General features: G+C 44.1%; 1 protein-coding gene across 8 annotated transcripts in view; it reads left to right on the top strand.

Moving 5' to 3' along the window:
- Nucleotides 1-14349, top strand: part of ZNFX1 (zinc finger NFX1-type containing 1) — a 32731-nt gene that overhangs the window by 5434 nt on the left and 12948 nt on the right. For 4 of the 8 annotated variants that reach the window (XM_005569321.5, XM_015429953.4, XM_045363097.3 and 1 more), the window contains 5 exons: nucleotides 889-2697; nucleotides 5959-6090; nucleotides 7346-7494; nucleotides 8951-9100; nucleotides 11821-11935. In XM_005569321.5, the coding sequence (XP_005569378.3) occupies nucleotides 889-2697; nucleotides 5959-6090; nucleotides 7346-7494; nucleotides 8951-9100; nucleotides 11821-11935 (2355 nt within the window). The remainder of the gene's footprint in view (nucleotides 1-888; nucleotides 2698-5958; nucleotides 6091-7345; nucleotides 7495-8950; nucleotides 9101-11820; nucleotides 11936-14349) is intronic. The other 4 variants (XM_074005528.1, XM_015429955.4, XM_074005529.1 and 1 more) reach the window with 1 other exon arrangement.

The following is a 14349-nucleotide window of genomic DNA, read 5'->3' as shown; positions in this document are numbered from 1 at the left end:
TGAACCTGGGAGGCAGAGGTTGCAGTGAGCCGAGATCACGCCACTGCACTCCAACCTGGGAGGCAGAGGTTGCAGTGAGCCGAGATCACGCCACTGCACTCCAGCCTGGGAGACAGAGCGAGACTCCATCTAAAAAAAAAAAAAAAACGCAGAAACTGAGACTTAGAGAAATTATACAACTTGGTGAAGGTTATATAGTAAGGAAGTGGCCAGGCCAAGGTTTGAACCAAGTCAGTTTGGCCTCTAAACTCATGTTCTGAGTGTTATTTGGTACTGGGGTGAGATTAGAAGCAATGAGACATACTGTATGTATTTATTTTCTTTTTTTTTTTTTGAGGCGGAGTCTTGCTCTGTCACCCAGGCTGGAGTGCAGTGGCACAATCTCAGCTTACTGCAAGCTCTGCCTCCCAGGTTCACGCTGTTCTCCTGCCTCAGCCTCCCGAGTAGCTGGGACTACAGGCGCCTGCCACCACGCCCAGCTAATTTTTTTGTATTTTTAGTAGAAACGGGGTTTCACCATGTTAGCCAGGATGGTCTCGATCCCCTGACCTCGTGATCCACCCGCGTCAGCCTCCCAAAGTGCTGGGATTACAGGCGTGAGCCACCGCACCCGGCCTATGTATTTATTTTCTAACACATATCAGATACTCAACAAATGTTTATTCCTTTTCCCTTTTGCATCTTTTGGAAAAATAATATTTTCCTAACCTCTACAGCAACAATAATTGTCTTTCATTTATCATATGACTTGGTAGAAACCATTTTTCTCATCATATAAAACCTGAGCTCTTCAGTTATTTTGGAAAATGAAAACATGTTCGTTGTTGTTCTATTGGGTTTCCAACAGAACTTGGTTCTTGTGGTTACTCAGTATTTCATTGTGTTTAGGCCCTATGGATGGAGAGTTACCACCAAGAGCTAGAAATCAGGCCAGTAACCCACCAGCCAGTGCTCTCCGAGGAGGAGTCAGCCATCCTGGAAGGCATCCTAGGGCCAACAACCATCCTGCTGCTTACTGGCAGAGGGAAGAGAGATTTAGGGCCATGGGCAGGAACCCACATCAAGGAAGAAGAAACCAGGAGGGGCATGCCAGTGACGAAGCTAGAGACCAAAGACATGATCAGGAGAATGACACCAGGTGGAGAAATGGCAACCAGGAGTGTAGGAACCGCAGACCACCATGGTCCAATGACAACTTCCAGCAGTGGCGGACTCCCCACCAGAAGCCTATAGAACAGCCACAGCAGGCGAAGAAACTGGGCTACAAGTTCTTAGAAAGTCTTCTGCAGAAAGACCCTTCTGAGGTGGTCATCACACTTGCCACAAGTTTAGGGCTGAAAGAACTCCTTTCTCATTCTTCCATGAAATCTAACTTCCTTGAGCTCATATGCCAGGTTCTTCGGAAGGCTTGCAGCTCCAAAATGGATCGTCAGAGTGTTCTCCACGTACTGGGCATATTGAAAAACTCCAAATTTCTCAAAGTCTGCCTGCCTGCTTATGTGGTAGGGATGATCACTGAACCCATCCCTGACATCCGAAACCAGTATCCAGAGCACATAAGCAACATCATCTCCCTCCTCCAGGACCTTGTAAGTGTCTTCCCTGCCAGCTCTGTGCAGGAAACTTCCATGCTGGTTTCCCTCCTACCAACCTCTCTTAATGCTCTGAGAGCCTCTGGTGTTGACATAGAAGAGGAGACAGAGAAGAACCTGGAAAAGGTACAGACTGTCATTGAACATCTGCAGGAAAAGAGGCGAGAGGGCACTTTGAGAGTGGATACTTACACTCTAGTGCAGCCTGAGGCAGAAGACCATGTTGAGAGCTACCGAACCATGCCCGTTTACCCTACCTACAATGAAGTGCACTTGGATGAGAGGCCCTTCCTTCGCCCCAATATCATTTCTGGAAAATATGACAGCACTGCTATCTATCTGGATACCCATTTCCGGCTCCTGCGAGAAGATTTCGTCAGACCTTTACGGGAAGGCATTTTGGAACTTCTCCAAAGCTTTGAAGACCAGGGCCTGAGAAAGAGAAAGTTTGATGACATCCGAATCTACTTTGACACCAGGATTATCACCCCCATGTGTTCATCATCAGGCATAGTCTACAAGGTGCAGTTTGACACAAAACCACTGAAGTTTGTTCGCTGGCAGAATTCCAAACGATTGCTCTATGGGTCTTTGGTATGCATGTCCAAGGACAACTTTGAGACATTTCTTTTTGCCACTGTATCTAACAGGGAGCAGGAAGATCTCTGTCGAGGAATTGTCCAGCTCTGCTTCAATGAGCAGAGCCAACAGCTGCTAGCAGAAGTCCAGCCCTCTGACTCTTTCCTCATGGTGGAGACAACTGCATACTTTGAGGCTTACAGGCATGTCCTGGAAGGACTCCAGGAGGTCCAGGAAGAAGATGTCCCTTTTCAGAGGAATATCGTGGAGTGTGACTCTCATGTGAAGGAGCCAAGGTACTTGCTAATGGGGGGCAGATATGACTTTACCCCCTTAATAGAGAATCCCTCAGCCACTGGGGAATTTCTAAGAAATGTCGAGGGCTTGAGACATCCCAGAATTAATGTCTTAGATCCTAGCCAGTGGCCCTCAAAAGAAGCCCTGAAGCTGGATGACTCCCAGATGGAAGCCTTGCAGTTTGCTCTCACAAGGGAACTGGCTATTATTCAAGGACCTCCTGGAACAGGTAAGACAAAATGTTTCAGAGTACATAAGGTCTGCTTTGTAAGATAAGCAAGGGACAGAGCCTTGACTCTAGATTTCTAGAATGTCTTCTTATTTACTTATTTATTTTATTTTCCAACTTTTATTTCAGGTTTAGGGGTACCTGTGCAGGTTTGTTACATGTGTAAATTGTGTGTTGCAGAGGTTTGGTGTACAGATTATTTTGTCATCCAGGTAATGAGTATAGCACCTGATAGGTAGTTTTTTGTTGTTGTTGTTTTTGGAGACAGAGTCTCACTCTGTCACCCAGGCTGGCGTGCAGTGGCACGATTCCGGCTCACTGCAACCTCCGCCTCCTGGGTTCAAGCAGTTCTCCTGCCTCAGCCTCCTGAGTAGCTGGGATTACAGGCGTGCGCCACCACGCCCAGCTAATTTTGTATTTTTAGTAGAGACGGGGTTTCACCATGTTAGCCAGGCTGATCTTGAACTCCCGACCTCAGGTAATCCACCCACTTTGGTCTCCCAAAGTGCTGGGATTACAGGTGTGAGCCACTGCACTCAGCTCTTGATAGGTAGTTTTTAGATCCTCACCCTCGTCCCACCCTACCCTGAAGTAGGCCCTGGTGCCTGTTCCCTTCTTTGTGTCCATGTGTACTCAATGTTTAGCTCCCACTTATGAGTGAGAACATGTGGTATTTAGTTTTGTGTTCCTTAATTAATTTGCTTAGGATAATGGCCTCCAACTCCATCCACTTTGCTGCAAAGGACATGATTTTGTTCTTTTTCATAGCTGCATAGTATTCATGGTGTATATATGCCACATTTTCTTTAATCAGTCCACCATTGTTGGGCATCTAGGTTGAGTCTATATCTTTGCTATTGTGAATAGTGCTACGATGAACATGCATATGCATGTGTCTTTATGGGAGAATGATTTATATTCCTTCCCATTATTACCCAATATTGGGACTGCTACGTCAAATGGCATTTCTGTTTTAAGTTGCTTGAGAAATCTCCAAACTGCTTTCCACAGTGGCTGCACTAATGTACATTCCCACCAGCAGTATATAAACTTTCCCTTTTCTCTGCAACCTCGCCAGCATCTGTTATTTTTTGACTTTTTATAGTAGCCATTCTGACTAGTGTGAGATGGTATCTCATTGTGGTTTTGATTTGCATTTCTCTAATAATTAATGATGTTGATGTTGAGCATTTTTTTCTTATGCTTGTTGGCCATGTGTATGTCTTCTTTTGAGATGTGTCTGTTCATGTCCTTTGCTCATTTTTTAATGGGGTTATTTAATTCCAGATATTAGACCTTAGATGGATGCAGAGTTTGCAAATATTTTCTCTCATTCTGTAGCTTGTCTGTTTATTCTGTTGATAGTTTCTTTTGCTGTGCAGAAGCTTTTTAGTTTAATTAGGTACCACTTGTCCATTTTTGGTTTTGTTGCAATAGAATGTCTAGTTAATAACATTCCTCCCGAAATGGGCATAAAAATTGTTTATAAAGTAGCTGGTTATAGGGATTTTCCAATAGGAACCCATCATCATGCATAGTAATAGATACAGGACTGCTAGAGGTCAAATGTAGTGAGATGTGTGATCTCTGCTTTATATAATTGGTTCTATTTTATATTAAAGTAAATAGTATCAAATATATAATAGCACTATGTGTGAAGCAACATTTTGCTTGCTTTACATATGTTAACTAATTGCATCCTCACAACCATGTGAAATAGAAACCATTACTAAAACCATTTTACAGTTGGCTGGGTGCGGTGGCTCACGCCTGTAATCTCAGCACTTTGGGATGCCGAGGCAGGTGGATCACAAGGTCAGGAGATCGAGACCATCCTGGCTGACACAGTGAAACCCCATCTCTACTAAAAATATAAAAAATTAGCCGGGCCAGGTGGCGGGCGCCTGTAGTCCCAGCTACTCGGGAGGCTAAGGCAGGAGAATGAGGCAGGAGATTTTTGAGGACAGTGTCTACCTTACCAGCCTGACACAATGTGAGAATTTAGCAGGCGAGGCATGGTGGCTCACGCCTGTGATCCCAGCACTTTGGGAGGCCGAAGCGGGCAGATCACAGGGTCAAGAGATCAAGACCATCCTGGCCAACATTGTGAAACCCTGTCTCTACTAAAAATACAAAAATTAGCTGGGCATGGTGGCACGCGCCTGTAGTCCCAGCTACTTGAAAGTCTGAGGCAGGAGAATCGCTTGAGCCCAGGAGGCAGAGGTTGTGGTGAGCCAAGATCACACCATTGCACTCCAACCTGGGCAACAAGAGTGAAACTCCATCTCAAAAAAAAAAAAAAAAAAAAGAATGCAGCAGTTTTTAGTCTAATTAATTAATGAATGGCTATTTACTAATGAGCCTGTAACTCATTCCAATGTTGATTTCTACAAGTTTTCCCCTCCCATCACAAAAGCAAATCTACCATGTATATAAAAAGTATTTCTAAAGAATTTGCTGCAAGATTGGAAACAACATATATGTCATCAATAGAAAACTGACTAAAACTACCTTACAGCTGTAAAAAGAAAACGGGGGACGGGACGAGATTCTCCTGTGTATTGATAGAGAACAACCTTTTTCAAGATACGTTAAGTGGCCGGTCACAGTGGCTCAATCCTGTAATCCCTGCACTTTGGGAGGCCGAGACAGGCGGATCACGAGGTCAGGAGATCGAGACCATCCTGGCTAACACGGTGAAACCCCGTCTCTACTAAAAAATATAAAAAACTAGCTTGGCGAGGTGGCGGGCGCCTGTAGTCCCAGCTACTCGGGAGGCTGAGGCAGGAGAATGGCGTGAACCCGGGAGGCGGAGCTTGTAGTAAGCTGAGATCTGGCCACTGCGCTCCAGCCTGGGCGACAGAGCGAGACTCCGTCTCAAAAAAAAAAAAAAAAAAAAAAAAAGATAGTTAAGTGAAAAAAAATCAAGATGTAGAATGGTGAAAATAGTCTGTTACTATTACTATTTTAAGGAGAAAAGGGGAAGGCTAGAAAAAGAATATACATTTGTATTTGTTTGTATATACATGGATATACTACCACTGTAAAGTTACAAAAGAAACTGGTAACATTGGTTGCTTCCACCCAGAGAACTGGGTGACAGAGTACAAGAGGGACTTTTCACAATATACCATGTATGCTTCTTAGATTTTAAACTATCTTAATGTATTAAATTAAAAAAACAAGATTTTGCTCTAAGTAATTAATTACTTTATTTAGAAAATATCTAAATTATTAAATTCCTTTTTCCTTATTTTCTAGGCAAAACCTATGTGGGTCTAAAAATTGTTCAGGCCCTCCTAACCAACGAGTCTGTTTGGCAAATTAGCCTCCAGAAGTTCCCCATCTTGGTTGTGTGTTATACTAATCATGCTTTGGACCAGTTTCTGGAAGGTAATATTTATAGGCAAATTTGCTCTCTATCAAGATGTTGATGATTGAACCATCAGCAACCCAGTAGCTTTCTATTGCTCTTCGAACAAAGTTGACAGTCCTTATCATCACTTACATGGCCGTTTGTGATCTGTCCCAGCTGGACTGTGAACCACAGCTCCTACTTCTTAACCTTGTTCTCCCTAACTCCAGCAACACTGGTTATCTTCAGTTCCTTGAAAGCCTCTACGTCCTCCATTGGCCCATGCCATCCTCGTGCCTGGAATAGTTTTTCCCTCTCCATCTTGAGCTTATTCAACCTGGCTGGCCCTACTCATTCTTCTAGTCCCACTTTAAATCTCTCTTCTCAGGTGGACTTTTTCTGTAGCCCTGAAGTGAAGTCTCTTTTGCATTTTTTATTTTTTTATAATCTATTTTATGTATCTCTACCCTAGATGAGGATTGGTCCTTTTCTTGCTGTATTCACATATCCTGGCACATATTAGGCACTCAAAAACTACTAAGTAACATTAATGGATGAATGAATATGCTTTTCCTGTATTTTTCATTCTTCTATACTGCCCTTTCACCTAGATAAATCTTTATTCTTAGAGTCTGAATTTAAATATTAGATTCTTAAGAATAGATCCCTACGCCGCCCAGACTAGGTGATGTCCCCTGCTACCAGTACTCACTACATTTATTGCTGTCGTATTGATTATTTAATGAGTAACTTCTTGCCAGAGACAAAGAAATGATAACAAATCAGAAACTGGGCCTGTTTTTCTACTGCTATATCTTCAGAACTTGGCACATGCCTAGAACATACGAACAATCAGTAAATCTGCAGAGTGAAAAATATGTAACATCTCCTGGATGCTTGCTTTGTGCTGGACCCTAGCTAGGAGCTTTAAAGATTTTCTTTCATTTATCCAGACTGTAGCCCTATGTGGGAGATGTTGCCATCTCTAAATCACAGACAGAGAAACTGAGACTCAAGTAACTTGCCCCAGGTTACACAGCAATAAGTGGTAGAGCTAAGAGTTAGATCCCTAGTTGTATGATTGCAGAACTTGTACTCTTTAAGCGCTATACTTTACTGCTCTGCAGGTCACATCTTCTCGGGGACCTTCTCACTCATTAATGGGGTAAATTTCCTTTAAGCACAAGTGTGTTCTCTAAGGAACCAGACTAGATCCCAAATACACACAGCTCTCACCTGAGAGAACCTAGCATAGCTCCTTTCAACTCTGCCGTGCTCCACTTTGCTCCACAGGCATCTACAAGTGTCAGAAGACCAGCATTGTGCGGGTGGGTGGAAGGAGCAACAGTGAAATCCTGAAGCAGTTCACCCTAAGGGAGCTGAGGAACAAGCGGGAATTCCGCCGCAACCTCCCCATGCACCTCCGAAGGGCCTACATGAGTGTAAGTCCCAGCTCTGAAATATCTGAGGTAACGAGGGACCTAAACAAGATAGCAGTGGCTTTCTGCGTAGGCAGCCCAGGGTAGATGTAGAGGCTCCTCAAAGCTCTGGAGGACCCAGGTTCCTTTCAGCATTGTATTCTGCTAATCCTTTGGTATGACCTTTGCCTTCGCAATCCAAGATGGAGAAAAGACAAGGACACACTGCCCATCCCACCCTCCCTTAAGGCTCTTTCCCCCATACCACCCACAGCACCTCTGTGTAGAGCCAACTGACCAGGGAAATGTCATCTTTTAGCTGGGCAGCAATGTCCCCAATCAAAATCTGGATTCTTATTACTAAGGAAAAGAGAGAGAACAGATATTGTGAAGCTTGAAGTCTCTGCCACAGTATTCTTGGCCTGTTTGTTTTTCTGTTGTGTAGGTTGAGAATCTCAAATCAGAAAATCCAAAACCAAAACTTTCTGAATGCCAACATTATTTTTTTTCTTTTTTCCTTTTTTTTTTTTTTTGAGACAGGGTCTTGCCCAGTTGCCCAGGCTGGAGTGCAGTGGCACAGTCTCAGCTCACTGCAACCTCCACCTCCTGGGTTCAAGTCATTCTGTTGCCTCAGCCTCCTGAGTAGCTGGGATTACAGGCACCTGCCATCACACCTGTCTAATTTTTGTATTGTTAGTAGAGACAGGATTTCACTATGTTGCCCAGGTTGGTCTCGAACTCCTGACGTCAGGTGATCTGCCCGCCTCAGCCTCCCAAAGTGCTGGGATTACAGGTGTGAGCCACTGCGCCCTGCCCAACATTATTTCACATTTTGGATTTTCAGATTTGGGATGCTCAACCAGTAAGTATAAATGCAAATATTCCAAAATCTGAAACAGTTCTAGTCCCAAGAATTTTGGATAAGGGATATTCAACCTGCATTCCTTGTTTTCTTTTTTTACTGATTGGTAGGAATCTTTCAGAGATTTTGGTTTTTTTTTTTTTTTTTTTTTTTTTTTGAGACGGAGTCTCACTCTGTCACCTAGGCTGGAGTGCAGTGGCACCATCTCAGCTCACTGCAACCTCTACCTCCTGGGTTCAAGCAATTCTTGTGCCTCAGCCTCCCAAGTAACTGGGATTACAGGTACTCACCACTACGCCCGGCTAATTTTTGCATTTTTAGTAGAGACGGTGTTTTGCCATGTTGGCCAGGCTGGTCTTGAACTCCAGACCGCAAGTGATCCACCTGCCTCAGCCTCCCAAAGTGCTGGGATTACAGGCATGAGCCACCACGCCCAGCCGATACTAGTTCTTTGGTTTCAAGACCACAATAATGTGCCTTGGGAAATCGGTTTGTTGACCAGTCTATTTATTCTCCCTCCTTACTGTCCTGTCTTAGCTTTGTTTTCCCTCAAGGTGAGGACTGAGTTTGGGGGATGATGATATTTCCTCATCATTTCTTTCCCTCTCTTCTTGGCAGATCATGACACAGATGAAGGAGTCAGAGCAAGAGCTTCATGAAGGAGCCAAGACCCTGGAGTGCACCATGCGCGGTGTCCTACGGGAACAGTACCTGCAGAAGTACATCTCACCTCAGCACTGGGAAAGTCTCATGAATGGACCAGTGCAGGTAGGGGTCATCCTGGGGGACACAAATATGTCTCTGGCCTCAGTACTTTGAGGTAGCCTCCAGGAGAATCATCAGTCCAAAACTTTAGCTGTTTGATAATCTGATGCTGCCACAATGTGCAAAGTTACCTTTTGTGATGAGAGGCAGCTGAATATGCTGGTCAGGAACAAAACTCTGGAACCAGCCTGCTGGGTTTTAATCTGGGCTTGGCTCTGGACAAGTTACTTAATTTCCTGTGGCTGTTTCCTCTTTTATAAAATGGGGATAATAATAAGCATTAAGTTGAACCATATGAAATTGCCAATATCTATAATATTGATTTGCAAAAAGGCAATTTCTTACAGATATTTGTTCTTACAGGATTGTTATTTAGATGAGCAAGGTAGTATTTGTAAGCTTATTAATTTAGTAACTGTACTATGTGTTTGTTAAATGAACAAAATCATAACCAGAGGCAAACTAGCACAGATAGAGAACTTGGGAGTTGATAGATATAGTCATGCAGACTGACTATGTGACTTGGGCTCATGTGATCCTCAGTGATCAAACATGGATGATAATAATGCCTGCCTTCAAAAGATATTGTAAGAAATAACTGAGACAGTCTGTGTAATGTGGCGGGCCAGGAACCCAGTGAAATGGTAGCTTTATTATCATTAGGTTGCTGATTTATAGGATTACAAATCCAAAAGCTTACAGAGGTCATTCAGGTCTTACAAATAAGTGAAGCAATCTAGATTTGAAATATTAAGAAGCAGAGAGGACTGTGGCAAACTGGAACATATGTGGTAGCAACCCAGCTCCAGCCATTTGTTGCCATAGCTCCTGATTTTGTCAAAATAGGCTGGAAAATTTTTTAAATTCTCTTTTTTTTTTTTCCCCCAAGACAGAATCTCACTCTCTCACCCCAGGCTGGAGTGCAATGGTGCAATCTTGGCTCACTACAACCTCCGCCTCCTGGTTTCAAGCGATTCTCTTGCCTCGGCCTCTTGAGTAGCTAGGATTACAGGCACCTGCCATCATGCCTGGCTAATTTTTGTAGAGACTGGGTTTCACCACGTTGGCCAGGCTGGTCTTGAACTTCTGACCTCAGGTGACCCACCCACCTCGGCCTTCCAAAGTGCTGGGATTATAGGCATGAGCCACCGTGCCCAGCCCTTTGATTTTTAAAATTCTATGCAAGTCATGTTAAATGTTCCAGTTGTCCAAGGAGATGCCAGTTTGCAGCCTATGAACTGTTTTTTTTTTGTTTTGTTTTGTTTTGTTTTGTTTTTTAGCGATATAATGTTTCTTTTTTTTTTTAACTTATATTCAGTGGTACATGTGCAGGTTTGTTACATAGGTAAACTTGTGTCATGGCAGTTTGTTGTACGTCACCTAGATACTAAGCCTAGTACTCATCAGTTATTTTTCCTGCTCCCTTCCCTCCTCCCACCCTCCACCCTTCGATAGGCCCCAGTGTGTTGATCCGCTCTATGCGACCATGTGTTCTCATCATTTAACTCCCACTTATAAGTGAGAACATGCAGTATTTGGTTTTCTGTTCTTGTGTTAGTTTGCTAAAGATAATGCCCTCAAACTCCATTCATGTCCTTGCAAAGGACATGATCTCATTCTTTTTTTATGGCTGCATAGTATTCCATGGTGTATATGTACCATGTTTTCTTTATCCAGTCCTTTATTGATGGGCATTTAGGTTGATTAGATGTCTTTGCTGTTGTGAATAGTACAGCCTATAAACTTTAAGTGAATTACTTTTGATTCTTTTTTCTTTTGAGATAGGGTCTTGAGCCCAGGCTGGAGGGCAGTGGCATAATCATAGCTCACTGCGGCCTCGGCCTCCTGGGCTCAAGCAGTCCTCCCACCTCAGCCTCCTGAGTAACTGGGATTATATGCACATGCCATCACACCCAGCTTTTTTAAGAGAGTCTTGCTTTGTCACTCAGGCCGGAGTGTAGTGGCACAATCTCCACTCACTGCAACCTCCGCCTCCCGGGTTCAAGCAGTTGTCCTGCCTCAACCTCCTGAGTAGCTGGGACTACAGGCATGCACCACTATGCCTGGCTAATTTTTGTATTTTTTTTTTTTTTTTGAGACGGGGTCTCACTCTGTCCCTCAGGTTGGAGTGCAATGGCGGGATCTCGGCTCACTGCAAGCTCCGCCTCCCGGGTTCACGCCATTCTCCTGCCTCAGCCTCCTGAGTAGCTGGGACTACAGGCGCCCGCCACCGTGCCCAGCTAATGTTTCTTTTGTATTTTTAGTAGAGACGGAGTTTCACTGTGGTCTCGATCTCCTGACCTTGTGATCTGCCCTTCTCGGCCTCCCAAAGTGCTGGGATTACAGGCATGAGCCACCGCGCCCAGCCTAATTTTTGAATTTTTAATAGAAACAGGGTTTCTCCATGTTGGCCAGGCTGGTCTCCAACTCCTGACCTCAGGTGATCTGCCTTGCCTTGGCCTCCCAAAGTGTTGGGATTACAGGCGCAAGCCACCACGCCCAGTCTTTTTTTTTTTTTTTTTTAAGACATGGGGTCTCACCATATTGCCCAGGCTGGTCTTGAATTTCTGGGCTCAGGCAGTCCTCCTGCCTTGGCCTTCCAAATTGCTGGGATTAGAGGCATGAGCTACCATGCCCCAATCTGCTTTTGATTCTTTGAGGAGACCCTGCCTTCACATTGGTTGTCATAGAATCCTCACAAATGATCTTTCTTCTTTCCTTAGGATAGTGAATGGATTTGCTTCCAGCACTGGAAGCATTCCATGATGCTGGAGTGGCTAGGTCTTGGTGTCGGTTCTTTCACCCAAAGTGTTTCTCCAGCAGGACCTGAGAATACAGGTAAGAAGTGCATGTCTTACTAGAATCAAATCTTAAGGTAGAATATAGTAAATACCAGAACAGGGAGACTTAAAAATAATTCCCAGAATAAATAAAGAGCTATAAGTCAGTCAGAGAAAGACAAATAGCTTAAAATAAGGAAAAGAGAAAATACTTTTTTTTTTTTTTTTTGAGATGGAGTTTCACTCTTGTTGCTCAGACTGGAGTGCAATGGCGCGATCTCGGCTCACCGCAACCTCTGCCTCCTGAGTTCAAGTGATTCTCCTCTCCTGCCTCAGCCTCCCAAGTAGCTGGGATTACAGGCATGTGCCACCACGCCCAGTTAATGAGATAAAAGACTTCTAACAGGCACGTCACAAAATAGGAAATCTTACTGTTCAATAGATATATGAAAAGTACTCATTAAAAACTAGAGGAATTAAAACCACAATGAGATACTATTACATACGCGCCAGTTTGGCAACAATTAAAGTTTGATATAACCCCATGTTGATGAGAATTTGAAGCAATGGAAACTCTGTGCACTGCTGCTGGGGATATTTAAATTTATATAACCACTTTATCATACCAGAAAATCAGAACTCAAATGTTCATCAACATTTCTTCAATGGATGGATCAATTAAGTCAACTCAGATAGTGAAATACTGTACAGCAGTGAAAAGGAATGAATCACAGCATATACAGTAACACATATGAATCTCAAAAACATGCTGAATGAAAAAGGCAAGTTAGCCAGGCATGGTGGCGCATGCCTGTAATCCCAGCACTTTGCAAGTACAAGGCAGGAGGATCGTTTGAGCCCAGAAGTTGGAGACCAGCCTGGGCAACATAATGAGACCCTGTCTTTATCAAAAAAAAAACAAAACAAAAAATAGCTGGTTGTGGTGGTGCGTGCCTGTAGTCCCAGCTACATAGGTGGCTGAGGCAAGGGGATGGCTTGAGCTCAGGAGGTTGAGGCTGCAGTAAGCCAGGACTGCAATGCTGTACTACAGCCTGAGTGACAGACATAGTCTAAAAAAAAAAAAAAAAAAAAAAGGCCGGGCACGGTGGCTCAAGCCTGTAATCCCAGCACTTTGGGAGGCCGAGACGGGCGGATCACGAGGTCAGGAGTTCGAGACCATTCTGGCTAACACGGTGAAACCCCGTCTCTACTAAAAAATACAAAAAACTAGCCGGGCGAGGTGGTGGGCGCCTGTAGTCCCGGCTACTCGGGAGGCTGAGGCAGGAGAATGGCGTAAAAACCCGGGAGGCGGAGCTTGCAGTGAGCTGAGATCCGGCCACTGCACTCCACCCTGGGCGACATAGCGAGACTCCGTCTCAAAAAAAAAAAAAAAAAAAAAAGACAAGTTATGGAAACATATATACTAGACAGTGTGTTACTTTGATACGGTATAAATGTGGTAACATTATCTTTTAGAAAGGAAATGAGTAATATAAAATTCGGGTTAGGAAGGCTCACAAAGGTCTTCAAAAAACTTGGCAGTTTTCTACTTAAATTGGGTGGAGGGTACGTGGGTATTCATTTTATATATTTTTATTATCCTTTATATTACGTATTTACATTGAATGCCCTCCATTGTATATGTATTTGGTATAAGTAAAACCTTTTATTTATTTATTTATTTTGTATTTATTTATTTTATTTTTTTATTTTTATTTATTTATTTTTTTGAGACTAAGTCTCACAGTCTCACTCTGTCCCCCAGGCTGGAGTGCAAAGCCGTGATCTTGGCTCACTGCAACCTCTGCCTCCCAGGTTTGAGCAATTCTCCTGCCTCAGCCTCCCAAGTAGCTGGGATTACAGGCACAGTCACCATGCCCAGCTTATTTTGTATTTTTAGTAAAGATGGGGTTTCCCCCTGTTGGCCAGGCTGGTCTTGAGCTCTCACCTCAGATGATCTGCCCGCCTCAGCCTCCCAAAGTGCTGGGATTACAGGCATGAGCCACCGCGCCCAGCCTTATTTATTTATTTTTGAGATGGAGTCTTGCTCTGTTGCCCAGGCTGGAGCGCAATGGCATGATCTCGACTCACTGCAACTTCCACCTCCTGGATTCAAGCGATTCTCCTGCCTCAGCCTCCCAAGTAGCTGGAACTACAGGCATGCACCACCACACCTGGCTAACTGGCTAATTTTTGTATTTTTAGTAGAGACAGAGTTTCTTTTTTTTTTTTTTGAGACCGAGTCTCGCTCTGTCGCCCAGGCTGGAGTACAGTGGCGCGATCTCCACTCACTGCAAGCTCCGCCACCTCCGGGTTCACGCCATTCTCCTGCCTCAGCCTCCCGAGTAGCTGGGACTACAGGTGCCCGTCACCATGCCCGGCTAATTTTTTTTTTGTATTTTTAGTAGAGACAGGGTTTCACTGTGTTAGCCAGGATGGTCTTGATCTCCTGACCTCGTGATCCACCCGCCT

This window comes from Macaca fascicularis, chromosome 10 (genome assembly GCF_037993035.2).
Source record: "Macaca fascicularis isolate 582-1 chromosome 10, T2T-MFA8v1.1".
Taxonomy (NCBI): Eukaryota; Metazoa; Chordata; class Mammalia; order Primates; family Cercopithecidae; genus Macaca; species Macaca fascicularis.
This window is presented reverse-complemented; position numbering and strand designations above follow the sequence as displayed.